The 26,733-nt window shown below is 43.9% G+C and overlaps 1 protein-coding gene across 3 annotated transcripts; it reads left to right on the top strand.

The window, feature by feature from the left end:
- The first annotated feature begins 264 nt into the window (after nucleotides 1-264).
- Nucleotides 265-25,699, top strand: LOC129167116 (uncharacterized). 3 transcript variants are annotated; one of them, XM_070553030.1, is made up of 4 exons: nucleotides 265-348; nucleotides 960-1,175; nucleotides 18,061-18,253; nucleotides 18,338-25,699. In XM_070553030.1, exon 4 carries the CDS (start codon nucleotides 23,027-23,029, stop codon nucleotides 23,516-23,518), a length of 492 nt encoding a protein of 163 aa, XP_070409131.1. In that variant the 5' UTR covers nucleotides 265-348; nucleotides 960-1,175; nucleotides 18,061-18,253; nucleotides 18,338-23,026; the 3' UTR covers nucleotides 23,519-25,699. The 3 variants fall into 3 exon arrangements, with proteins under 3 accessions (XP_070409131.1, XP_054607194.2, XP_070409130.1); XM_054751219.2 differs by having other exon boundaries at nucleotides 18,338-23,128; XM_070553029.1 differs by lacking the exons at nucleotides 265-348; nucleotides 960-1,175 and having other exon boundaries at nucleotides 12,792-18,253; nucleotides 18,338-23,128.
- The last annotated feature ends 1,034 nt before the right edge of the window (nucleotides 25,700-26,733 follow it).

Consider the following 26,733-nt stretch of genomic DNA (forward strand, 5'->3'; position numbering starts at 1 on the left):
CAGCTACGAAAGTTAGAATTGGAATTACGTCGTGTGGAAATCGAGTCGCAAACAGCGATTGCCCTGAAGAGAATGGAGTTGGAATGTTTGTCTCTACCCCAATGCAAAGGGCGGTTCCAGGCTTCAGACCAGTCCTCCCATCCAGAGATGCCAGGGACACCACTAGGTGCCACGGAGGAAGATCGAAAGCCGGACATCAGCAAATGCCTTGCGTTGGTGCCGCCATTTTCAGAGACCGAGGTGGACAGCTACTTCCAGCTATTTGAACGTCTTGCTGCGGCCCTCGGCTGGCCTCGTGAGGTGTGGTCGCTGATTCTACAATGCAGGCTCACAGGGAAGGCACGTAAGGTAATGTCGTCTCTTTCAGTTTCTGATAGTTCAGATTATGAGCGTGTTAAAGCGGCTGTGCTAAATGCTTATGAACTGGTGCCCGAAGCTTACCGACAGCGATTCAGTGCTATGTCCCACAAACGACATGAACAAACATTTGTGGAATTCGCCCGAGAAAAGCCTTTGCTTTTCGATAAATGGGTATCTGCCTCTAAGGTGTCCACTTTTAACGATTTAAAAGAGCTGTTCCTCCTAGAGGAATTTAAGAGATGTCTGCCCGAACGCACAGTGCTTTACTTAAACGAGCAGAAGGTAACTACTCTGTCCTCTGCGACATTACTAGCGGATGAATTCACATTAACCCACCGTGGGGGTGGAAATTACCCTGCTAGAGACATTAATCCTCGCTCTGTGGTGAGACCAGCTCCAGTGGTTTCTGTTTTTAGTCGTTCTAGCCCGCCAAGAAGGGTGAACCAACCTAAGTGTTTTTATTGTCATAAAACTATAATTATAATGTATAATTAAACTCTGACACCAGAAGCTCGGGGCAGTTTGCCTATGAACTTCTGCCCAGATTGCAATTTGATGGCTTGTCTGTTTACTGTCTCTTCTTTTCTCTTCGACTACAGGAAATGGGTTTATTGATAAATTCCCTAACATAATTTGGTCCTTCGGGAGCCGGGGTCCCGAGTTCACCTCGCAGCGCTAAGAGCCAACACCGGAGAACTTTCAACAACCTGAATCTCCTCCGGTGCTGAGCTTTTGCTGGGAGGTTGGTGTGAGGGTCTTGACATCGCTGGGAGACATGCAGATCCACAAACTCAAGACCTGAGCAGGGAGATCTGGTGAGACAAGTTTGTTTTGTCGTTTGTATTTGTGGTACCGAGAGAAAATCCTAGGTGACCAGAGATTAAATTGGTGTCATCTGCCGTGAATAGGATGGTTATGACAGGTTCTTTGAATGCTGTCTGTATTTGGCTTGGTTTTGTGCATTTTAGCCGAAATTAGAAATGCAACTCTGGTGTGATTAAGTAAGAAATAAAGTAGACCAGTATGATAACTATTGAGATTAAAGTGGTGTCGTCTGCCGTAAATAGGATGTTTTTGACGGATTTTCTGAATGCTGTCTGAGTTTTGTCACGTTGAGGGTGTGGATGATGGCGGACCATGTGTGGTGGAGCAGATCAGGAGGCAGGAATGCAGGCCCGGATGAAATAAAAGTAGTTTTAATGGGAGAGCGGGAATGACAGAACAAAACAACGCTGACAACAAACAATGATCCGACAAAGACTCAAACAAGATGGGAGGTATAAATACTCAGGGAAACAATCAGGAACACATGGGCGGATTAACATGGGGCAGGTGAGAACAATAAATGCTAATCAGGCAGGGGAGAGACACAGTCAGCGAGGCAGGGGCAGATTGTGACAAGTCTGGCTTGGTTTTTGAGCGTTTTAACCGGCGAAATAGAAACACAACTCTAGTTATCTGTTGTTGTTTGTTTTAAATGTTGTCTGCTTTAACTGTTGTTTGAATGAATGAGAGGGTGCCTGGACTTGCTTTATTCTTGTAGAAAGAAGGATATCGCAACTCATTTACACACAGTGTTCAGATTTTTAAACAAGTTGGCTGATAAGCCGTACATCGGATCCCGCTGTGTCAGAACCAAGCCCCCACAATGCGGGACAGAAATTGAGGCCAATCCTGGAGTGAAATAAATTGCAGTTCCACCCTCATCCACTGGGGGCTGGTGCCAGAAGCGAGCAAATCCTCATTGGCTCCCATGTTAAAAATACCAATTTCACAGCAGAAATAAACATGTTTACAGCCTGGTACCAAAACATGTTTTTGGTTTAAATGATCTAGTTTACACTCATGACAACTCTGAGGGGAGTGAATTTTTTTCTCACTCTTCTGTTTAAGTGTATTAAAAGCCTAAAATTCTGTATAATTAATGAGCATCAGACCCATCAATATATTATTTTAAGTCTGAAATTGATATGGATGGATCAGAAGTTGATATGTGTGTTATTTGAAAACTATTTACAGAGCAGGCTCAGAATTGAGATTAAATATTTTTGATCATAATAGTAAAGAAACTATTACAGAACAAGTTTTTCAATAAAATCAGAACATTAATATTTAAGCGCATGGATTAATACATCTGAACTCATGCAGTAGGAACTAGGAAATATGAAATGCTAGAACCAGACACAACTTTATGTATATTTTTTTATTTTAATTTGATTAAACTGATGTTTTTCTTAACGTTCTTGGCATTTTGCCACACAAAGTTAAACAAAACAATGTTGATTAAGGTGTGTTTGTGAGAGCGATAGAGAGGGAGAGAGAGGGAGTTAAAAAAAAATAAAAACCCGACCAGAGCGGAGGTAGTGAGTGACTGACGCGCACGTCAGCTCTGTCTTGTCAAATGCATCATGTAAGTTTCGAAAAAAGTAACTTTAAATATTCAACCAAAAAAGAGGCGAGCTGAAGAAAACCTAGGGAAAACTGAAGAAACGTGAGCAACAGTGAAGCAATCACAGCGAGATCTGTTACGGACTGTGTGTGTGCGTGGATGAGCCCGACGGACTGCGCTCCCGGCCGGCTGCAGTTTTGTGTGTAGGGAGGGGCGGGCGCTCTACGTGACTGGCCAATCACAGAACGTGAAGACAGTCAGTTACCCAATGAGGATTTTCCTTCAGCACGATTACAGATATTTACGAGGTTTACTCGTTTCATGCTCGTATTCGTCAAAAATGCTTTATCCGTACCGGATACTCGTCTAAAACGAGTACCCAGCTCATCCCTAGTTTACACTCATGACAACCTAGGGAAAACTGACATGACAACTTTTAGGGGGGTGAATTTTTTTTCTGTTTAAGTGTATTAAAAGTCTAAAATTCTGTATAATTAATGAGCATCAGACCCACATGACCGCAGAGCTAGCTCCGGGGAAAGGCCTCAGTTTGAGCCTCGGCCTCACCTGAAAACTGTTCGGTCATTTTCAGTCTCTCAACTTAGACCATTAGTTGTAGAGTTTGTGCGTTCTTTTTTGGATATTTTTTGTGCAATTGTTGGAAAAAATGACTTTCTATGGCATTAATTGCACTACTAGAGCGTCCAAGGAGTCTCCACTTCATTTTTTTCAGTAAGTAAAATTATATTTATGTATTTTAGGTCACTGCCGAGCTGAGCTTAGATTTTAACATGTACTGTTTAACCATGAAATTTAAATGTAATAGGGTAAAATCCAGTGCATTTAACATAATGCTGCACTTTAGAAAATGGGTTGAAAATATAACATGTTGGTGGAGCTGGGTTCCGACTATCGGCTTGTGGAGCTCTCGGGAGACCTCTGTTTTCCACCCGTTCTCCCCTCCCCGCAGCTCGGCACATCTCTGTCTGATCACGGCTCCTGTCTGCTGTGCGGCTGCCGGCTTGTGGAGCTCTCGGGAGACCTCTGTGTTCCACCCGGTTTTACCCAGCGGTCAGCCTGGCGTATCTCTGACTCAGAAGCTCTGGTGTTGTGCACAGTTAACTCCGGTTGTAGCTAGGTTGCTACCTCGGTTAGCTTAGCTCCCACATCCGCATTAGCTTTGGGTTAGCTTCAGGTTAGCTTTTAGCTAGTTTGATCAGGTGTCGTCAGTTGATCCCAGCCTTACAGCCCCACCCTCAGCTCCACCTCTCTTCCCTTTTGTGGAATTGTCTGGGCTTGATGGAACCGACACGGTCAAAATGGAGGTGGTGGCCAACTCCCATTTTTCTTCAAAAATGTGTTATTGGAGCCTTAACAGGTTGTAAATTTTGAGGTCTGGTGTGAGAAAATAGATTAAGTGGGGGATCATATCACTTCACTTTTTCATACCAGCAGCTGCTGGAAAGACATTCTCACAGTGCGAAAAAAGCTGGAATTCCGTCTCAGGAGGAGGAGGAGCGGCGGTCGCATCATCAAACCATGCCTCCACCCCATCACTACCACCATTTCATTCCAGACGATCTAGAGCAGTGGTTCCCAAACTTATTTAGCCGCGCACCCCCTTCTATGTCCCGACCATGTCGAGGCCCCCCCCCCCCCCCCCCGACCCAGCCCCCACATCGGGGCATGGCTCTCTCTCTCTCTCTCTCTCTCTCTCTCTCTCTCTCTCTTTATATATATATATATATATATATATATATATATATATATATATATATATATATTTATATATATATACACACACACACCGTAAATCCTCTAATACAGGCCGGTATTCAATTAAAGGCCGGGTCTCCAATTTTGGCCGGTGTCGGAGTCAGCGGAGGTAAATAATGGCCGGTCTCTTATTGTGGCCGGGTGGAATGTGGTAACAAGCAAGTATGAGCTCCCAGCGGCAGGGTTATAGTCCCCAAATCAACCAGCAGGAGGCAGTAGAGGTTCACGCAGACCCTTATTAGGCTTTTTCTTCAACGCTTTGTAACGCTACAGACACGATCCTCTATCACGCTCCTACCACACAGAGTCACGGTGTCAGTTAACCATGCTAATTCAACCCACTCCACAGAACACACATCACCTTCCCTGTGGCTTACATAACACTCACACAACACGCAAATCAGCACATAGGAACTAGCAGAACGATAGGAAACACATATAACACAATACCCAGAATGCACCTGGCTTACAACCCCAGCCAGGTCATTACACTATCAAGTTCAAAGAGAACGTGCTGATTATGCTGCAGAACACTCTGGAGAGCAGCAGTAACTTCACTATAGTGACTTTTTATGCCTGTCGTCGACTAGTCACTGTCACGTGATAATGACCGGCAAGATGCAGCCCTCGGAAAAGACAGCAGCCTGCTATCAGCAGGTGACAAGCTCCTGCGCTCGGGGGGGTGGGGGTGGGGGGCAACGCGCTGTGCCAGACCGTAGGTACTGACACGCGATCGATCATGTCGGTTCATTTCCTTTAATGTTTTCTGTCATTTATTTGCGCCTGATGTGTATCGCTGCTGTGGAGCGGGGCGCTTCACCTTGTCCTCCGACGCACAGATCACTGATGCGGCCAGCAAGCAGGGAGCGCTCCGCTGTTTTTGCGGTCGGTAGATCTGCCTCCTGAGCACGGCCTTAGTAACAATCAGGTGTCGCCACCTCAAAAATTAATTTAACAAGCGATCGTTCATGTCAGTTCATTTCCTTTAATGTTTTCTGTCTTTTATTTGCGCCTGATGCGTTTCGCTGCATGCTGTGGAGTGGGGCGCTGCGCGCATCACCTTGTCCTCCGACGCACTGATCACTGATACGGCCGCCAAACAGCGAGCGCTCCGCTGTTTTTGCGGTCGGTAGATCTTTTAGAACTGCAGTTCAAAGGTAACTTATGAGGTGAATATATATGAACTCAGGTAGCAGTTTTTCTTTAGGATTGAGAGGAGATGCAGGAAGATAATAAACAGACAGGACAGAAAAATAGTCAAATAAAAACAAGTTAGTTTTTGTACCTGCTGTTGCAACAAACAAACACCATTGAAGGTCATCAGAAGTGAGGAACAGAAAATGAAATAATTATTTTAATGTTTAGAGCAGCAGGAACTCCGAGAGGCTGCAGGTGCATCAGTGAGTTTGCGGCCGCTGCGCAGGGGGAGGGGGGAGAGGGCTGAAGCAGAAACTACCGTTGTTAAAAGAAATGTGTTTAACTTTGAAAATGTGGGCGCAATTTTAATTGTCAAAAACTCCAGCGAACCATTAGTTCATTTTGCTCAAATAGAAATAGAGGCCTGCCTCTAATACTGGCCCTCCTTCCAATAAAGGCCTGGAGCTTGATGAGCTTGAGTCAAATACAGGCCTGGGCCTGTATTAGAGGATTTACGGTATATATATATATATATATATATATATATATATATATATATATATATATATATATATATATATATATATATATATATATATCAGATGTGAAGCTAAACAGACAGGGTTAAAAAAAATTCCCCATCACTTTCATTTTTTAAATAGTAATTAATAAACATTCGATGCCATTACAATTTCCTTTGATTTCATTTTGAATAAATATTTAGAGTGCCCAGGTAGCACATAAACAATGCAATTTAACGGTTTTCTTAAAGTAGGAACGTTTAACCTGTGCGGCCAGAGCGCTCTCCTTCCTTCTGCTCTGCGTGAACCTGAGCTGATCACCTACTTGTGCGTAATCAAATGTCAATAGGGGACAAGATATAGCCATGATGTTCACTTTTACCTCAGACCGACTTATTGCTGTTTTATGGTGTGGCTGAATCTGTGATCCGCTGTCATGCGGACCGGAATAACAAATGCTGCAGTAACGTGAGTTGTGGTCAGGTTCGGAGTCACTGGCTGGAGCGGACCCGACTCATCCCGGAAGCTAATATCTTAATTTGACCTTGAATGAAAAATAACCTCTTAAAAGTTGTTATCACGGTGGAGGCAGCGTTCATTTCTGCCTTCAGTCTGACGGCGCGCCGGAGTTAAAGCAGCGTGTGCGCTAATTGAATCTGTGTGTGTGTGTGCGCGCGCGCGGTACAGCCGCTCAAGTCACCGCTTCTCGCGCTATTCAAACCAATGTAGTAAAATTACTTCTGCCCAGCCCAGATGTGCTCACATGTGCACCCGTGAGCCGTGGTTCAGCCGGAACACTTCTGACCTCTGACAGACGCACTCTGAACTTCTGATCTTCAGCGCGCTGTCAATAGCCTGAATAGGAATCATTTCTTGTTATTTTGTTACATCCACAATGTTCTGTGTGTGTGAGGTTTACAATGTCAGAACACCTGCATGAGACAGGTGTTAATTACAATCTGCCAGAATGACTCGCCACCTTCAGATTTCTCCAACACCATTAAAAATGATCATATACGGAACATATCGGTGTGCGCAGGCCAGAGTGCTGAAGCTCGGCCCATTGTTATTATGAAGCTATGGCACATGTGGAGGACACGCGCGCGCGCACAAAAATATACTTGTTTTCAATTACATTTATTGTGCCCACTTACTTTTTCTTAGGCCCACCCACAAATGAGTTTCTACGCTAATGGTGACATATGACAGACTTCTCTGAGCTCCTCAGCCATTGCACTTTTCACCTCGCGCACCCCCTGAGGGTGCGCGCACCACACTTTGGGAATCCCTGATCTAGAGCATCAGCTTGATGGGTTTCTACACTCAGTCAACCATTGATTAACCATGGACCACGGACAGCTTTTTCCCGCAACCGAGCTGGGTGCTAGCCACTCCATCACCACCGAGATACAACGGCAGTTCGCGGCCCATGTCACCGCCACCACCATCATGCTTTCCGGGGGATAACTTCCCACGGCTCCCCACAATCATGGAGGTTCCGGAGACCATCTCTGCTAACGCATCATTCTGACCCTGGATCGACGAGACTCCGGCGAGTCCTGATCAAGCCCCCACAATGCGGCTCAAAAATTGAGGCCAACCCGGAAATACCAAAAATTGCAGTTCCACCCTCATCTGCTGGCGGCTGGTGTCACAAGTGAACAAATCCTCATTGACTCCCATGTTAAAAATACCATAAAATGTCAGATTCCATAGAAATATGAAATATCAATCTGATGGATCTTTGACTATTTTAACCAGAAGATCAGAACTTTTTATTGCAGGGATTAAGTGAAACTTCGTATTAACTCCAAGGAAAGAGAGAGAGTCAGGTTTAAAATAGTTAAGAAATTTATTTCTACACAATTTAAACAAGACTAACTTAAACACTCTGTGTACTGACTGACCTAAGGTGGAGTGAGACGTGATGAATGATGATGGTGTGTGTGTGGAATGTTATTCAGAACCAGCAGATCCAGAGAAGCATTTAGTTCTGAGTGGGAGTGAATGTTTCGCTCTAAACTTTAGTAGGAGATTTATAACACACATGAAACGCCATCTGTCGGTCTACGTACCCAGGGGAAGCCTCCGATTAGATCCAGAATGCCGAGGTCCTCGTGGACCCTCTTTGGTACCGAAGCCGGTAGAACAGCAGCGGTGCCGACCAAACTAGTCTTGGAATGCTTCCAGGTCACGACAGGCTATCACTGGCGTCTCCAAGACCCTGAAGGGGTCGTGAGGTTCAGCTTTTATTCTGAAGGAACCGTTGCGGTCAGTTGTAACTTGCAACCGATTTTATCCAGCTTGTCTGAGGTTCTTTATGGCTGAAGAGGAAGTCTGGATGGCCTGTCCGAGACTTCTCTAGAACAATTTGAACTCAAGAAAAGGTGGCGTGGGATAGTTTTTATAATTGTCATATTTTGGTTAACTGGCGAATCAGAATTTGACATGCGAAAGAGGGTTTATACAAACACCACAGATAACCACGCCCAGCCCCAGAAACGAAGGTTCTGATTGGGTCAGACAAAAGGAAATGTGTCGTGTGGCTTTAGCATTACGTGTCATTAGTGTATATAGCAAATGTTGTTGATTATGTATTTATCAAAATAGAGTTCTTTGTCTTCGTCTTGACAGAGGTGAAACAGTTCAGATGAGCAGAGTGCATTAAAGACCTTGGCCACTATCTCATGTAGATTAGCCTGTCAGAGACTTGTCGCGAGCGTGTCCTATTTGTCGGTTCCTTTGAAACCTGGTTCCGTTAGAACCTAAGACTGCGCTGCTTTCTCAGGGTTCGTGGGGCGTCGGTGAGTTTTATTGTATTAGACCCTGGTTTGGACCCCCTAATTAGATTCAGTTTCCTATTTTAAGGTGAGAATGATATGCCGTACTTTTTCTTTTGTGATAGCACACTTTCTTTTTAGTTTTCTCCCGTTATTTAGTGGTTCTAAATACTAGGGCAAAGTTCAGAAGCAGGCCATTCTTCTGACAATTCTTTGGGTCATATTAGCATTAATTTGCACCTCTGTCAGCTTTTGTGGGCAGTGGTAACTAGAAAATGATTCTTGTTAGTTGATCAGGCTAACATAGATTTATCAATTAATCTAATTAATCCAACCTTCCCACGCTGGCAAAGACTTTTTCACACTTGCAAATCAGAGCCTATTTTCACCTACTAATGTTTTGGCTTATCAATCCTTAGGATATCTCATTACTCACGGGAGAGGAGAAGACTAGCTTTCTTCACCTAAGGTTTCTTTTTCTTAATCTGTCACAAACTGTAAAGCAAGTCCTGATAATTCGGGAACCTGTAATTACAATATGCTTACCTCTCCTATTGTTTCGGGATCGGGGCTCCCACTCGAACCTTTAAAGAGGACCTTTAAGAATCAGGAATGTGAATGATTTTTCAAAAAGTTTATTAAAAGATTAAAAAATACAAAAAATGGGTAGATATAAGACTGATCACTTCCCCCAAGGAGAAATGCTAATCCTAATAATTAACTAAGAATAATGAGTTGACTTGCACCAACTCTAAGTCTTCTTCAGCTTCAGGCTAACACCCTCTAACTCTCTCTCTCAAAAATTGCAAAACACAAAAAAATGAGTAAATATAAAACTAACCCATTCCCTGTGGAGGATGCTAATGCTAAAATCTTCCTGAGAATAAATGGTTGACTTGCGTCAACACTAACCTGTCACTCTCTAACTCTAGGTGCGACTCTCTCCTTCTCTCCCCAAAAACTGACCTGTCGTCCTCCGTCCAGAGGACGACCTCTTCTATCCCAGCTCTGCTCTGTCTCTCACTGTCGACTGCCCCAACTGTTGTGTCAGCTCTGCATCTAGCTGCCCTTTTTATACTCTTTGTGGGAACAGCCTAGACAAGGTAAAAGCTTTCCAGTTACACATACATCATTATCTCATGACAGCAAGATCATGGGGTCATTTATCAGTTTCATACTTTTTAGCTCAACTAGTTTCATTAGTGTCCATTAGTGTCATTTTTTGCAACTGATCTTCAGCTTCTCCCGAAGTCCAGGATTCTTCATGAAGGCCTGTCGTCTCCTGATAAGCTCTTTTCAGTCTGCCTCCTTCGGTTCCACATCTCCTGCTGATGGCTGGGTCAGACTCTTCTTGACCTTCTGCCCAATTTTACTCCCAGAAGCAAGTTCTGATCCCTTATCTCTGCGACCCTTCTGTGGACCTCACTTCTCACCACAGTTTCTGACCCGCAGGAACTTGCAACAGACTTTATGTCTCTGCTCGAGCAGACACAGCAGATCATGACATTTAGGTCATAAACAGGACAATCATGACGCGACACTGTAAAAAGCGGTAAATACCGCATTTAGCATGCACATTTTCCAGCACAAAAAAGAGCTCCGATCCTCTCTCCCAGACCGAGGCCTTTGAAATCCACTGCCCATCCGCATCCTCCAGCCCCTCCCATGAAGCGCTGAAAGCTATCATGGTGTTCTGGATTTCATCCAGCGATGGAAGAGCCTGTTGTGTTTTACAGCCGGACGAGGTCTCTCATGATCACCTTTGTACACACTGCGTGGAACTGCAAGGTTGAGCACTGCCCAGTCATTGTAGGAGAGAACCGCTGAATGTGATAAATATGGCTTGAGAGGTTTGTCCTCAGCCACATCATGGATTAGACACAGCTCCTTAGTGTCATAGCTGAACCGGTACCCAAAACTACCAGTATAGCCGTAAGGTTCCGGCGGCCATATTTGCTCCAAGGTCTCTTTACTGCCAAAAGGAGGAAGCTGAACTCTACACATGTAGAATGTAGATTTGCGGGGAGCACCACCCCCTGCAGGCAGCTGATGGATCGCTATGGATTTTTCACAGAGCAAGGTCTGTGATAGCGGCGACAGCGTGTCCATGCTCTCCTCTTGCACCTCCTTCTCCTCTCGGGTAGAGGCTGAAGCATTGGTTGTAGACACTTCATCCATCTCCTCTTGCTTCACCATTTTCTTAGAGGTATTTCTTCGGCCTTTCACCATTCTGATACGTTCTCAGTCTGTCCGCTGAAATGGATCCGAGCTTTTAAAGAGGCAAGCAGGGTTGGAGGGAGGGGTGTGGGGTATGACATATGAAAGGGAGGGGCTGTGGGAACTCTGGGGTGAGGTATTTTAACACAAAAGAGTTATCAATCCTAACTTGACATAAAGTGGTGCAAATTGAATACATCAAATTAGATCAATATACATCTTGACAAAAGGGGACTACAATCAATAACTTCATGCCTCATTACACAACAGTCATCAATTCATTTATTGACATATAGGGTCATTAAAGGTCATATCACAACATGCCCTATAGGTTATGAATTGTAAGTCGCTTTGGATAAAAGTGTCTGCCAAATAAATAAACATAAATATAAACATATCACAAAAGGTCATAAAAAATACACTTGTCAAGTTTGACATAAGGTGGTTTGGGGGAAAAGGCATAAAGATCAAAGAATAATAGACCTGTCAAAAAGTTTGACGAAAGGTGGTTCCTTATATCTCATGTTTTCATGGCCTATTATATAAATAATGTAATACAATTAATCAAAGTGATTAAAGATCACATCTGAAGAACATACCTGCACCTATCACTGTAACTGTATTTATGTGTGCTGGCTCTATGACTGTTTCCTGGAGCAGATATTCTGTTACTTACCTTCAGGTGCATTTGTGGAAAATGCCAACAAAAGCATCCTGAGGAAGAAAACGTCTGTTTCCAGGAATCCTGAGGTTAGTTGTGTTGTTAACCAAATGAAAAAATAATAAGTGGGAACTTTTAATTATTATTATTATTATATTAACTGGACTATATTTGTAATCTGTAGGTGATGAGGAGGATAAATGAAATGACAGCACTTCCTGGCTTGCAAGTGAGCTGCTGGACCAAAACACACCTTTTTATAAAAACTTATTAAACATTTGCACAAAGACATTAAAACATTATAGATAACATGTAAAATAATAAAACACTAATAAAGCAGCTACAAGTCATAGTACCAATTCACGTATCTCTCCTGTGTTTTAGCTATCTTCCACTTCTAGCTGACGGTAGCTTTGTGAGCTGCTGCTGGAGGCTACTAGGATCAAGGATGTGTGTGGTCATTTCAGTGGGAGCTGTTCTCTGGATCCACCAGGAGTTTCCAGATCCCGATGGTGATCCCAAAACTGGTGATCATAATATCTGCAACAGTAATCATGTCTTTTTCGGATCAATAATAATAATAATGTGCAATCACTGTCATGGACATTTGGTTCTGGCACGGTGCTTTGATATAGGGTAAAAATTATTGAATCTCTTTCTGGGAATCATAACTGATAACACTGTGACATGAAAACTCCATGTGAAAAACATAAAAACATAAATCTCTAATGGCCTTTCATTAGAATTAAGCCATTCATGGATGGAAACTCACCTTCTTCTCTTTACTGGTCCTTGGTGCTTGCATGCATCACTTATTGTGTTCAAGTGGGGAAATACATACTGAAACCAAATGTTCTGAAATATTAGCCTTTTTATGATAATTTAAAAATAATTTTCATATAATTTTTAATCATTATTTCAATTTTTAGCATTTATCTTTGTGAAGCTCCTCATGATTTTTATCTTTACAGGTGCTTTGTTAAAAATTTACTCTACAAAAAATCCACACACACACGCACGCACGCACGCACGCACGCACGCACGCACGCACGCACGCACGCACGCACGCACGCACGCACACACACACACACACACACACACACACACACACACACACACACACACACACACACACACACAACGTGTCAAAGACAGTTTCTGAAGCTCTCCCAAAAAACTTTCTAAGCTAGCTAGTACGAACATTCTAACTTTCATTCATGAGAAGGAATGTAGGACAGTTTCTACAAACGTTTGATGAATGAGGACCCAGAAACGCCAGAAAACATGTGCAAGAAATACCGGATGAAGGGCAAATGTTAGATGTTTCTCCACTCCTACACACGTGAGTAATTAACAGGCCTGTGCAGAGTTTAATGTGGTAAGGAGAATATTAAGTTACTCCATTCAGGTGTGGTAGAGCAGAAAACAGAAAACTAGCAGGATGGTAGTCCCTCCAGGACTGGAGCTGCAGGAACTTTGGCTTTAATCACATAATTCCTTTAAGGTGGATAGGAAGAAAGGCTTGAAGATGATTGTCACGACTCCTGAGTTCCTGGGTTAATTTAAAATAAATTTAACTTATCCTGGTTCAGCACCCTAGATAGCGCCTTCCAGCTCTTGCCCCTCTATGCTGTTCAGAGGATCAGCACCACGGAGAGGGGCACGCTGAGACTCCTCTGCACCTGCCTGCCTGCAAACACCAGCTGCGAGTGATCAGCAATCCCTCTACAAAATGGAGCTGCTGCAGTTCACTCGAGGAGTTTCAGAATGGGAAAGAAAGAAGTCAAGAGGGAGGCAGTAACAAGGAGGAGTGGTGCACTTCCTGGGGTGCAGCGGTTTCTTTGCCCAGTACCAGTGTGGGTTTCGGCAAGAGGGTTCCACTATGGATGCGGTAGGGCCCTTAGATCTGGAGGTCAGGTGGGTTTTAGCGAACAAGGAGGTGGTCTTGGCTGTGTTCCTGGACATAGAGAAGGCCTATGATGTGCTGTAGAGGGATGGGCTGCTGGTGTCTCTGTACAGAGCTGGGGCGCAAGGGAGGATGTGACGGTGGATCAGGGGCTTCCTATGTGACAGAACAAACCAGGTGGGTTCGGTGCTATCCGAGTTGGTTAGGGTGGAGAATGGGGTTCCACAGGGCAGTGTGACATGACGAAATGGCCTGATTTTGAGATCCCATGGGTCATATGCACAGCAAGGTCAACTTGCCCTGGCTATCAAACATCCTACGTATATTTTCCCCTGACAGGAGTCTCGAAGTCTGCACGTAGCCCCTTTAATCAGAGTCTACTTCCTCACAACAGCTGGACTGCAGAGATAATAAAGAAATAAACAATAAGAATTTTGTCCTCCAACGTCCATCACAGGAACTCTCTTAAATAAACTCCATTAATCCCAGATGAAGAAGAAAAGAAGATTTTTATAATTAAAAAAGAATCATTGAATGAACTTTTGTTATTGCAATTCATAGTAATGATAAATAATGAAATGCTCATTAATCTGTGCTCAATGATTGTTTTAGTATGCTTACTTGATGAGGTCATAAAATTTGCGCTCAGAGTAAGGTTAAGTTAAAAATGCATGACACACAGGTAACCTTTTGCCTACATTCAGGGTCTCCATCACAGAAGGTGTGTTTCTGGATGCTTGATAATACCCTCGAATGTGCCAACCTGTGGTTGGCTAGTCAATCATAATATCCTCAGACTTGTCAACTCTTGGTTGGCTAACCAAGATAACATCAATTCCTAAAAACCAGATCACTCTGGTTTTCCAGCAGTTCGAACAGTCAACAGTTTGAGGGTTCTAGAGAATAGCTTCAGACCGGCCATCTGAGCACCTCTTTAACCAGAAGGATTTTGACACGTCGTCAAAACCTTAAACCTTTTTTCGCACCAGCGAAGCTGAACAACAGGATAGTTTTCCTGCAGAAAAGCTGATTTGTTTAGACTCCTTAAGAGTCCCCAAACGCTCGGTTCCATCCAACTGTTGTTACCTGGAGCACGATCCTGGACTGACCCGGTCATACTAGGAGTTAGTGTACAGACTCCGGTACCGGGGCCTCCGGCCCCCTCCTGACATCTCGGATCTGAAGGGCGTCTCCACTTGGGCACATAGAACACAGTGAGATAGCGTCTGTATGCAGTTTTGATAGTAATAACGTTAGCTTATTTACAAACCAAATTATTTCACATCCACAATTCAGCTTTGTTGTGATTCTGACTCTGAATACCCTATATTCACACATAGGTTCCAGACACCCATCTCTTAGTTTGCATCCATTCACAGTAAATAATACTTTAAACAATTTGTCAAGGCTTAATTACTTGTAAAATAAATTCTTATTTTGCTTATAAACCTGCCTGTTTCTTGAATCAAAGCGAAGTGTGTACAGTCCCTGAATAAACAAAGAATCCTAGAATATTCTGCCTAATCATTTTAAGACCAAGCAGGGGATCACAGCTATTGGTCCCAAGTAGTGGTAATAATAATAAATAGCTTTAAAGCAATTTATTTAATCCAATTCACCCTCTATTGTCATTACAGCAGTGTGATCAGCCCAGTTTTATTCAACGTCCTGGTGGTGATGTGGGACGATCGATGTTTGCGGATGATGGGGCTTTCTGGAAGCGTGGTCGGAATCTTCTGTATGTTTTTCGTAAGATGCAGGAGAGCTTGGACGGTGTGGTGTACTGGGCGAGACGCTGGGGCTTTGTGTTGTCCCCTACCAATCCTAGGTATATGGTTTTGTTGAAGGGTCCTGAGGTGGGGCTGCAGTTGGAGGGGCGGGGCTTGGTTACCAGGTGCCGTCGCATTCTGAATGCTATGAGGTGTCTGGCCGGGTCGGACTGAGGGGTGGACAGAGCCACTTTGATGCTGGTTCATGAGGGTATGATCAGGTCGGCCTTAGATTATGGGAGTTTCCTGCCTTCAACCCTGAAGCAGCTGGATGTGATGCAGGCAGCGGCTCTGAGGGTGTGTACTGGGGCGTTTCAGTCGTCCCCAGTGGCAGCCCTCCTTGTTGAAGCTTGGGACATCCCTTGGAAGTTTCGGTGGGTCAAGTTGCGGCTCCGTTACCTGCTGCGGGTTAAGGGCATGGGGGAGTCTGCTCCTGCAATGGCATTGTTGAGCAGACATTTGGAATTCGAGGGGTCAAGCAGAAGAGTTGGGGGTGGTTTCCCAGATCATCTGAGGAGACGGGCAGAGGACTTGGGCTTTCTCCAGTGGCCTGTGAGTTCTCATTTGGGTTCGACTGTGGTTCCGCCCTGGTTATTGGCTGAACCTGAGGTTGATTTTTCCTTCTTGGGTCAAGTTGGGGCTACTGGGAGGGCTGATGATTTTATGGGTTTTCTGGGGACAGTTTGGGGATCTTATTTACAGTTATTTACGGATGGTTTGAAAGACCCAGTGAGTGGTAGAGTTGGGGTGGGGTTGGTGGTTCCGAGTCTGGGTTATAGCTGTGGCTGGCAGCTTCGGGATGGCTGTTCAGTGCTTATAGCTGAGCTGGTGGCTATTGTGTGTGCTCTACATTGGGTGGGGGAGCATGCTCCACCTCGGCCGTTTTATGCTCTGACCGGCTCCTTGCTGAGCTGTAGTTGCTGGACTGATATTTTTATTATTCTTTTAGGGTTAGATTCCCAAGTCGGACCTCTGCCCTTTTGTTGAGTTTGACATTTCAGAGTTTATTTACAGAGACACCTTTTGTTAATAAAATTTCTGTACAATAATACCTAGCCCCCTAATTTTGCGCCCACCACACTTGTGTTGCCCCTCCTGGTAATTCCTAGGCCCGGAGGGGTGTAACAATGAGCTTTAACTGACCTTTTCAGACAGAATAAGGAAGAATGTGATGGTCAGGAAAAATGAGGTCCTGTTGAGTGGACTCTACACCTTCTATCATAAGAGTGGCTTAACAGGACCAGCCTAAAGGATCTCCTCAGAGATTCTCTACACCATTTTTAAATGTCGTCTATGACTGTGATATAATGTAGTTAAGTTTGTAGTCCCAAAATTACTGCAAACACCAATGCTTTGTTCTGAGGGCAAAGGCCAAGGGGTTCTTCAACATAGCCAAGGATGGTGGCGAGCTCTATTTTTGCTGCCTTCTCCATGACACCATCTACCAACTCTCCAAGTCACTGCAGAGATCTGTGTCAGCCCTGGCTGAAGCTCAGAGTTGCCTGTCTTCCACTCAGGCTGTCTAAGAAAAGTACAAGTCAAGGTATGCTTCCTACCACGTGTTCTTTGATTAGGTTGTGTTGGTGTGTTTGGAATAAAAACGTCAAGACCAGCTGATAAATGACACAATGGAAGAGGCCCGGTGATGCTCTGAGGAAGAGTAAAGCCTTGAGTCTCGTGGTGGCTCCAGCAACACTGATGCACCGGCGCATGTATCTGGCTCATTAGAGCGACACCCGTGTCGGTGTGCATGTCATTAAGCACCAATAAAGCTGCTATTTTGTTCATCAGAGATGCATCGAACTGTGTTTAAACGCAGGAGCGTCTCCCTCTGTCAACGGGATTAGTTTCTGCCACAAGTATAACTTTTGAAGCACAATGATTCCACTGTTACATCAAGGAGTCAGACAGAAAATGCAAGGTGGTCCATGATGGATCATTTTGTTCTGATATCGACAAAAAAGTTATAAGTTTTCATTTCCTTGTTTCATCTTGTTCCTCTTGGTTTCTGCTTGATCCATCAAAATGTTGTTTCTAAATTATTCTGTTTAAATCATTCATACTATTTTATGCATTTGTTAAATGGAACTTAAATACATTAATAAAAGAATGTTGTCGATGCTGAGACATCACAGTGAAACAGGTGGGAATTTGGCCATCCCACCGGCTGTCAGAGCAGTGGGGTGGGGGTGGGACCGGCCCAAATTGGATAAACTTGATGTTGGTAGAGGCTCGCTTTTAGGTTTGTTTGCAGTGATGTTTATAACCCAGCAGGTGTCAGTAGAGTAATATGGTGACCCAGTGTTGACATGGTATCAATACAGTTTGGGTAATGTGCTGAGATGCTTCTACCTATCACTAATTCAGTCCAGACTGTCAGCAGGTAGGAGATAAACATCTTTAAATGTGCAAACGTTTGTCTTGCAAAAAAGAAAATTGAGTAGTTTTGTGTTGGTGTGTTCTCAAATAGATGGATGGATGGATGGATGGATGGATGGATGGATGGATGAAAAGTCACCCATATGTCTGTCTGCACAACTGTAGACCTGGGCCTAAATGGAGATCAGTGCTGGTCACAGACACCTATGAGGGAGTCCTCCTGATGGCAGCCAGCATGACAAGGCAAAGAAGGAGCTGATTGACTCTGCGCATCACTGTGAGGTTTAGTGACTTGAACAGTGGTATCCTGCAAGCCATGAGACTGACCAGTGCTGGCTAGGGGCAGACACGAGTTTCGGTTAGTAATGGACCAATCTCACTAATGAATTTTAGGATTTATAACAACGTCTTAACTTCGTAGTAATGTTTCCCTTGTTCTCAGATTTTGGTGATGAGGAGATAAACAAGCTCACTAGTCACTTCTGACCTCTTCTGCTGTCTGCTGGCGTGGATGTGGTCTTGATCCCTGATCAGTGAACAGTTCTCAAGGCTAATCTGTACACAGCAGGATTTAACCAAGGTACCTGGAAAATGATGGAAAATCACATTGATGTACCTGAACAGTAACATTACTAATCAAGTGCTTAAAAGGCTTTTTTTTCTTGATTACTTGCAAGAGCATAATGTTGTCTGAGCCTGTTGCAGGAACTGTGGAGAAAACCCGGCCTACTGTGAACAGGAAGCTGCGCCGTCGGTGTCCTGACATCCTTTTTCTTACGTTAAAGTAATTAGTTATAGTTACAAATGACCCTTTTTGTCCCAGGCATTTTGTGCATGCCTGCCTCCCCCCCCCCCTTCCCCCCATTCTGCTGATTGGCTGCACCTGGCGGTAAGGCGTTTCCTGTTTCCTGTTTTCAGTGTTGCACTCCGTGTAGCTGTTTGGTGTTTGGGGCTCGCTAAAGCTGATTTAATTTCTCTGTACTTGGATATCTCTGAGTTATTGTAGCACAAAAGCACGCTAAAACGCACATTTTCTGTTGTTCCACCTAGCTTTTAGGGAACCATTTGAGTCTGCACGCAGTTTATTTGGTACTGAACAGTTTGCTGCTCGTCCAGTTAGCTTAGCCTCAGCACGGCTATGGCTACTTCTGTCTCTGCTTCTCCGTCTCCTATCTCTTGCTCTCTGTGTCAGATGTTTAGTTACTCCTCTGCCTCCTTTAGTGATAATGGTACGTGTAATAAATGTGGCATTTTTGTAGCTTTGGAGGCGAGGGTGTCGGAATTGGAGTCCCGGCTCCGCGCTGTTGAAAAACCTGTAAACAGCCGTAGTTACTTAGCTAGCGCGGGGCTAACTAGCTCAGAACAACCCCGTAGCGACCCTCCAGTGGAACCCGAGCAGCCGGGACCTCAGGCCGGCTGGGTGACGGTACGCAGGAAGCATAGAACCCAGCCCGTGGGCCACCACCAACCCGTCCACGTTTCTAATAGATTTTCCCCGCTCAGTGACGCACCCACTGACAAGCCGACTCTGATCATTGGCAGCTCCATAGTCAGAAAAGTGGCATTGGAGACTCCAGCAACCATAGTTAAATGTTTACCTGGGGCCAGAGCGGGCGACATTAAATCTTATCTGAAACTGCTGGCTAAGGATAAGCATAAATACAGTAAGATTGTTATTCACGCTGGCGGTAACGACACCCGGTTACGCCAATCGGAGGTCACTAAAATTAATGTTGCTTCGGTGTGTAAGTTTGCCAAAACAATGTCGGACTCCGTAATTTTCTCTGGCCCCCTGCCTGATCGGACCAGTGACGACATGTTTAGCCGCATGCTGTCCTTCAACCGCTGGTTGTCTAGGTGGTGTCCTGAAAACAACGTGGGCTACATTGATAATTGGAAAACTTTTTGGGGAAAACCTGGTCTGATGCGGAGAGACGGCATCCATCCCTCTTTGGATGGTGCAGCTCTTCTTTCTAGGAATATGGCCAGTTTTATTAGTCCTCCATGACAACCCAGGGTCCAGACCAGGAAGCAGAGTCGTAGTTTAACCCACCCCTCTGCAGCTTCTGTACTGTTACCCACCCACTACCCCATAGAGACAGTGTCCTGCCCACGGCCAAAATCACACAGATTAAATATCAGGCTTAATAAAGCAAATCATGGAAATCTCATAAATATTAGAACAAATTCAACTCAGCAGAAAACTAGAAAAATTAAATGTGGGTTGTTGAACATTAGATCAATTTTTTCTAAGACTTTGTTAGTTAATGAGTTGATTTGTGATAATCAGATCTCTTTGCTCTCTCTCACAGAATCCTGGCTGCAGCAAGAGGACTATTTTAGCTTAAACGAGTCGACTCCTTCAAATTATTTAAATCATCACATTGCTCGAAGTACAGGGCGAGGAGGAGGAGTAGCAACCATTTTTCATTCGGACTTATTAATCAGTCCCTTACAGATTAATAGTTACAGTTCGTTTGAACATCTTATTCTTAGTTTTCCTAATCCAGATAGCAAAACTGTAAAACCACTCTTGTTTGTAGTTTTATATCGTCCACCAGGCCCTTACTCTGAGTTTTTGGATCAGATCTCTGATTTTTTATCTGATTTGGTGCTAAATACTGATAAGGTCATTGTAGTGGGGGATTTCAACATTCATGTGGACATCGAAAATGATTGCCTCAATGTAGCCTTTAGTAATATCTTAGACTCAATTGGTTTTACTCAAAGAATACATAGCTCCACCCACTCCTGCCATCATACATTGGACCTTGTTCTTACTTATGGCATTGAGTGTGAGGAAATAACAATCTTTCCACATAATCCAGTCCTCTCGGACCACTTTCTGATAACCTTTGAGTTTTTTATAACTGAGTTCTCGAGACATGAAAGTAAATTTCATTATAGTCGGTCTCTATCTGACAACGCTGTTGCGTCTTTTAAATCAACTGTTCCATCTTTACTGTCCTCAGCATCTCAGAGGCATGTAGCAGAGGGCAATATTTTCAGTTCTAGCCCCTCACAAATTGATGCCTTAGTTCATCATGTGAATTCCTCTTTACGTGTGGCATTAGATGATGTTGCCCCTTTAAAAAAGAAGGTAATTAGGGACAGGAATTTGGCTCCCTGGTTTAACTCTCATCTACGAGCCTTAAAACAAAACTCTAGGAAATTGGAGAGAACATGGCGCTCTACGCACCATGAGGAGGCCTGCCTATCCTGGAAAAATAGTCTTGTGCTTTATAAAAATAAGCTTCAACAAACTAGAACTGCTTATTTTTCAGCATTAATTGAGGAGAATAAGCATAATCCTAAATTTCTTTTCAGTACAGTTGCTAAACATACACAGAATCGTAGCTCTGAGCCATCTATTCCCTTAGCCCTCAGCAGCAATGACTTCATGGGATTTTTTACAAGTAAAATTAATTCTATTAGAAACAAAATCTTTAGCATCCTCCCTAATGCGATTTCTTCTTCCTCAGTAAGTGAGGCAGCTTCAGAGGTGACTGTAGAACCTCATCTGTGCTTGAACCGTTTTGATCCAGTTGAGCTTTCAGAGTTATCAAAAATATTAGCTTCATCTAAACCTTCAACTTGCATTTTGGATCCAATCCCAACCAAATTATTTAAAGATGCATTTCCTTTGGTTACTGCCCCCATTCTAGATATAATCAATCTATTGTAACGTGAGGAAATATTGGTTTTCTGTCACAATGGTGGTGTTGGACGCAGCTGGGTCATAGCTGGGTCGCTGAGAACTTTCACCCACAGATTAAGACCTGAACGCCAGCGAGTCTGGGAGGAAACCATAACATCTGCCACCTGCAGTCTACCAGAAGATGTGTTTACATGAGTTGTACCCAGACCAAGTCAAAACATAAAGTTTAAACTTCTTTTTCTTGATTTTAATGTTAAAGTAACCATTATCATTTTGCTCGTTATAAATGTGTTTTAATCAAATGAATGACTATTATGCTTTGGGGTAATTATAATGGTTTAATGAATTCATTCTTAAATAATGTTGAGAATGTTTGTTACTGACCTTCACACACACTCAAGCACAAACATTCACACACATCCACACACACCTGCTCACAGTAAACTCCAGACACATTTGATGACGCACGTTTGCTTTGAGAAGAGAAAGGTTTTTGGTAAGTTTCAGTCTTTTGATTGCAGTTCGTGTTGGGCAACGAGAGAGGAAGGACTTGTGAACAACCGCTAACGGGGAACAGAGCACATGGGCTCAATCCCCCCCCCCCCCCCCCCCCCCCCCCCCTTCTCTCACGCTGTTTCTGCCATGCCAGGCAGAATAGCTGAATCGCAACTTCTAACGCAGAGTCATTACCGAGTCTTTTGATTTCTGAGTGAATTAACTTAAGAAAGCGCGTCGACAAAACGCTTTACCATCAACGTGTACCGAGGGCAACTCTGGACCGGGTCCGTTCGACACCTCGTCTCCTGTCAGCCGCCGGTGTCATCTGGATGAACCAACATCCTCCACGGCCCGGATCCGAAAGAGGGTCCACAAGAATGCGGTGAGACAGAACACGGTGTTTAGCGTTTTGATGCATCTTTTCCAACTAAAAACCTAAGTTTATTCAAACCATCACTTTTCACTCAGACACCTGTTTCTTCCTGAAGCAAAATCAGATGCACACACGCATCCATCTAACCTCAGATCACTCCCACAACATTCTCAAAGCCACTCTCGAAGCCACCGGGTAGACCCCCGGAACTTCTGTTAAAGATTGAGAAGGTCATAGACCAAGCGGATGCTCTCACCAACGAGGTCGAGCGCGACCAGCTAAGACAACTTTTGCTAAAGTACCAGGATTTTCTTTCACTTGACTCCTTGGACTGTGGTCTGACCACTATCCATGAAGTCCAGATTCCTACCAGGCCAGATGCACCGCCGTCCTTTGTGCGGCAATACAAGATTCCCCTGGCGTCCATAGGACCGGTCCAGAAAATCATCATTGAGAAACAGCACCAGCCAGTGGCCTTCCTTAACAGTCGGCGCATCAGAGATGGTGTGGTGACCAATTCACGAATCGCTTCGTGGCTGCTGGCTCTTCAAAGCTTCGATATCGGGGTGCGCTACGCCCAGAACCGATGTAGCCCTCTTGGCATGGGTTTTGCTGCGTGCCAACACTCCTCGGACGACGCCATCGCGTCAGTCCCGCCAGCCAGGCCCCCTCAGACTCTTCTAAACCATCACTTCTACGACCAGAACCTGCGAACTCACCTGCTTGCAGCATTCTCGTTCGCACAGGCATCTCTGGAAAAGTCAGCTGAAGGCAGACAAACTTATTACGATAAGAAAGCCTCACATTCCGCACTCGATGTAGGTGACCAGGCCTGGTACTACATTTTCGCTCCCAAAACGGGTAACAACAATGCGACCTCGGGGAAGCTGGCTAAGAAACTTCTGCCCAGATGGTCGGGTCCATACCTGATTACAGATAAGATCTCTCCGGTCGTGTATCAGATCAAGATCGCCGACAAAAACAAGGCGCCCGTCTACAAATGGGTACACAGGGACCATATCAAACTGCACAAGGGTCCCACAGATTTGGCCGATACCAACAACAACAATCCACCGACTTCAAAAGGGGGGTGATAAATACGTCCCGTTGGTTCCACAGATTTCTATCTCTGATTACACAAATTTGTTTGTGAGTGTACATGGTTGTCTTTCCTGTTATACGTCACGTGCAGACTTAAGGTGTGTTGAGACGGACGTGCTGTGGGCTCCTGGAGTCAGGTAACAGTGAGTGGGTTAGGTCACATAGTACTGTTGTCCAAAATTTTTTTTTTTATTTATCTTTACTAATCACAATTCCTTAGGGGTACATGAACATGATTACTAACCACTGATTTACATTTTAGTACTGATTTACATTTCTGTTTTTTTTTTATAGTACCTTTGACCAGTTGATTTTAACAGTGAAAAATTATGTTTGTGATTATCAATTCTTCGATTTATCCTGCGGGGCTATAACCAATTTAGCCCTGTCCTGACACAAGTATTTACAGTGAGGATTCGCTGATACCAGATAGGGTTTCTTTCATTTTTCTGCTTCTCGCATCATTCCTTTTTGCATCTTACACAGTCAGGGCTGCATCCATTTCTTCACTTAATGGGTAATTACACATAAAACTAACACATAGTACAAAAGGCACTCATAGAGTTAGGTTTTTATTATTTTTATTTCTTTGATGACATGAAATGCACTTTTGTCGTGTCTACATTGAAGTGCCTACACTGTGCTCTCTCTCCTCTGTTGAGCTTGTGAGGATCCTGCGTCCTGGGGGTGGATCCGTGACTCGTCATCTGCATCGACTACTCCTGAGGGTGCTCCGGCTCGTTGGCCTTGGACGACTGTGGTTCCGGCGTGGCTGCGGGGACACCTCATTCGTTGGGATTACTGTCACCTGCTCTTCCCTTTTTGTGGATTACGATAAGTACTCTTTCAAAGTTCAATTTTTATTTGGAATATTAACCTGCCTGCGGATACAACAATCGATTTTTAATTGGAATACTACCCTGTTCGTGGATACGTTCAAGATTTGCTCCTGCTTTGCTTTATTGCCCGTGGGGATATGACGTTGCTGTTGCTTCGTTTATAGCTTCCATGGGGAATAATTAATAACCTGCTGACTTGTGTTCTTCCTGAGGAGTATGCGAGACTGTTCTCCGGCGTGGGGTTCGTGCCTCACCACAGATGGCTGTTCCCTTGGGATCGCATCCTGTTCTGTTGTCAAGATTCTTCATAACTTGGGTTTGTTCAACGACCAAGTGGTCTCTTGAAGGACCACATTGACCTTGAAAAGGGGGGATATGTAAGGTTATGAAGTTCATTGTATTCAACTACATACAGCTGCCCCCTGGGCACAATAACACCGTGTAGAAAAACCAAGGTCGGGTGTTCCTCAGACTGTTTACATTCCAGGAGAAGAGTCCGAAGGAGAAGAAGAAGCTTTACTTAATCAAAGTACTTTATTTGTGATTAAAAATATTAAGCAAAACAGATGTTGATCAACAATAATCAAGTGAATGATCTGTGAAATAAATATGTCATTAATTATAATTAATGAAACCAGGACTACGGCACAGACAGACTGACCCTCATCTCCATAGAAACGCATGACACATTGTTCCAACCAATCAGAGCTTTCGGCTGCCGTAGGAGAATCTGGCTTGTTGACTTAAAGTGTCCAATCCGCTTTACTAAAACTTATCAACAATTCAGAGATATAAAACAAGGCAACGCCATTTTTAAGTCAGTTCCATTTTGACTTCAGTTCTATTCACCATCATCCTAAAGACAAGCGCAGCCTGGCCGGATGCATTTTCTTTAAACTAAGAACTGTGAAACGGGAGATTTTCGTCGTTTAACAACCAGACGACGTCCTTTCAAAATAAGAGCACCTGCTGACGCCGCTGAACGGTACCGGGTCGACCCTCCAGACGGGCTTTGAAACGTTGTGATCGCTGCACCGACAGCTCCACCGTACATCCGAGGTTTCCAGACCTGGCAATTCCTGATCTACTTGGGAGACCCCACTGGGTACGTACACGGCAACATAGCGGCTCATGTCATCACTTTATAAGCCTCGTGATATCTAGTCATAACAAAGACGACCAGATTCGATTACGTCATCCTAGAGAATCTGAACCAGACACACACACTCACACACACGCACCAACACAACATCCGAATCCATTCTCATCCATCACAGAGTAGTCCTGGTAGATTGTTTAGAATTTATAATTCAGAAATTAAAGATTCTCAAACGATCCCATCTCTCTCTCTTTTCTTGTCTCAAAGTCAATACAGAGTGTTTAATTAAACTCCCTGGTGATAAAAACAGCCTATTCTTCTGTTTATAAAAAGTGAACTACTAACAGTGTATTAAAATACAACTTTAGATAGTTACATCACTTTGATTCCATTACATATCCTTAGTAAATGGGTATGTACCACAAGATTTTAAGGTTGCTGTAATCAAACCTTCACTTAAGAAGCCTTCTCTGGATCCAGATGACCCAATGAATTATAGACCAATATCTAACCTTCCATTTTTATCCAAAGTCCTGGAGAAAATAGTGGCCATCCAAGTATGTCAGCATTTAAACACTAATGCTCTGTTTGAGGAATTTCAGTCTGGTTTTAGAGAGTATCACAGCACTGAAACTGCATTAGTGAGAGTTACAAATGATATTCTTATGGCCTCAGATAAGAATCTTGTGTCTGTTCTAGTCTTGTTAGATCTCAGTGCAGCCTTTGACACAGTTGATCACAATGTTCTTTTAGAAAGACTTGAACATGTTGTAGGGATCAAAGGATCAGCGTTAGGCTGGTTTAAATCCTACCCGTCTGACAGATTTCATTTTGTAAATGTACATGACAAATCTTCTTCATACTCCAGGGTTACTTGCGGAGTACCACAGGTTCAGTGCTTGGACCAATTCTTTTTACTATATATATGCTCCCAATTGGTAAAATCATTAGACAGTATGGGATAAACTTCCACTGTTATGCTGACGATACTCAGTTATATTTATCCATTAACCCTGATGAACCTAATCGGTTGGGTAGATTACAGGCTTGTCTTGAGGACATAAAAAATTGGATGACTCTTAACTTCTTGCTTTTAAATCAAGACAAGACGGAAGTTCTCATCTTTGGACCAGAAATCCAGAAAAGGAAATTGCTTGGCTAATCGCCTGACCTTAATGGCATTACATTAATCTCCGAGAACAAAGCAAGGAACCTTGGTGTTATCTTTGACCAGGACATGTCATTCAAATCCCAGGTTTCACAAGTTTGT

Source organism: Nothobranchius furzeri, chromosome 7, assembly GCF_043380555.1.
Source record: "Nothobranchius furzeri strain GRZ-AD chromosome 7, NfurGRZ-RIMD1, whole genome shotgun sequence".
Taxonomy (NCBI): Eukaryota; Metazoa; Chordata; class Actinopteri; order Cyprinodontiformes; family Nothobranchiidae; genus Nothobranchius; species Nothobranchius furzeri.

Coding starts and splice junctions, on each gene's coding strand:
- LOC129167116 (XM_054751219.2), top strand. CDS start 19,034: ATGGCTACTTCTGTCTCTGCTTCTCCGTCTCCTATCTCTTGCTCTCTG.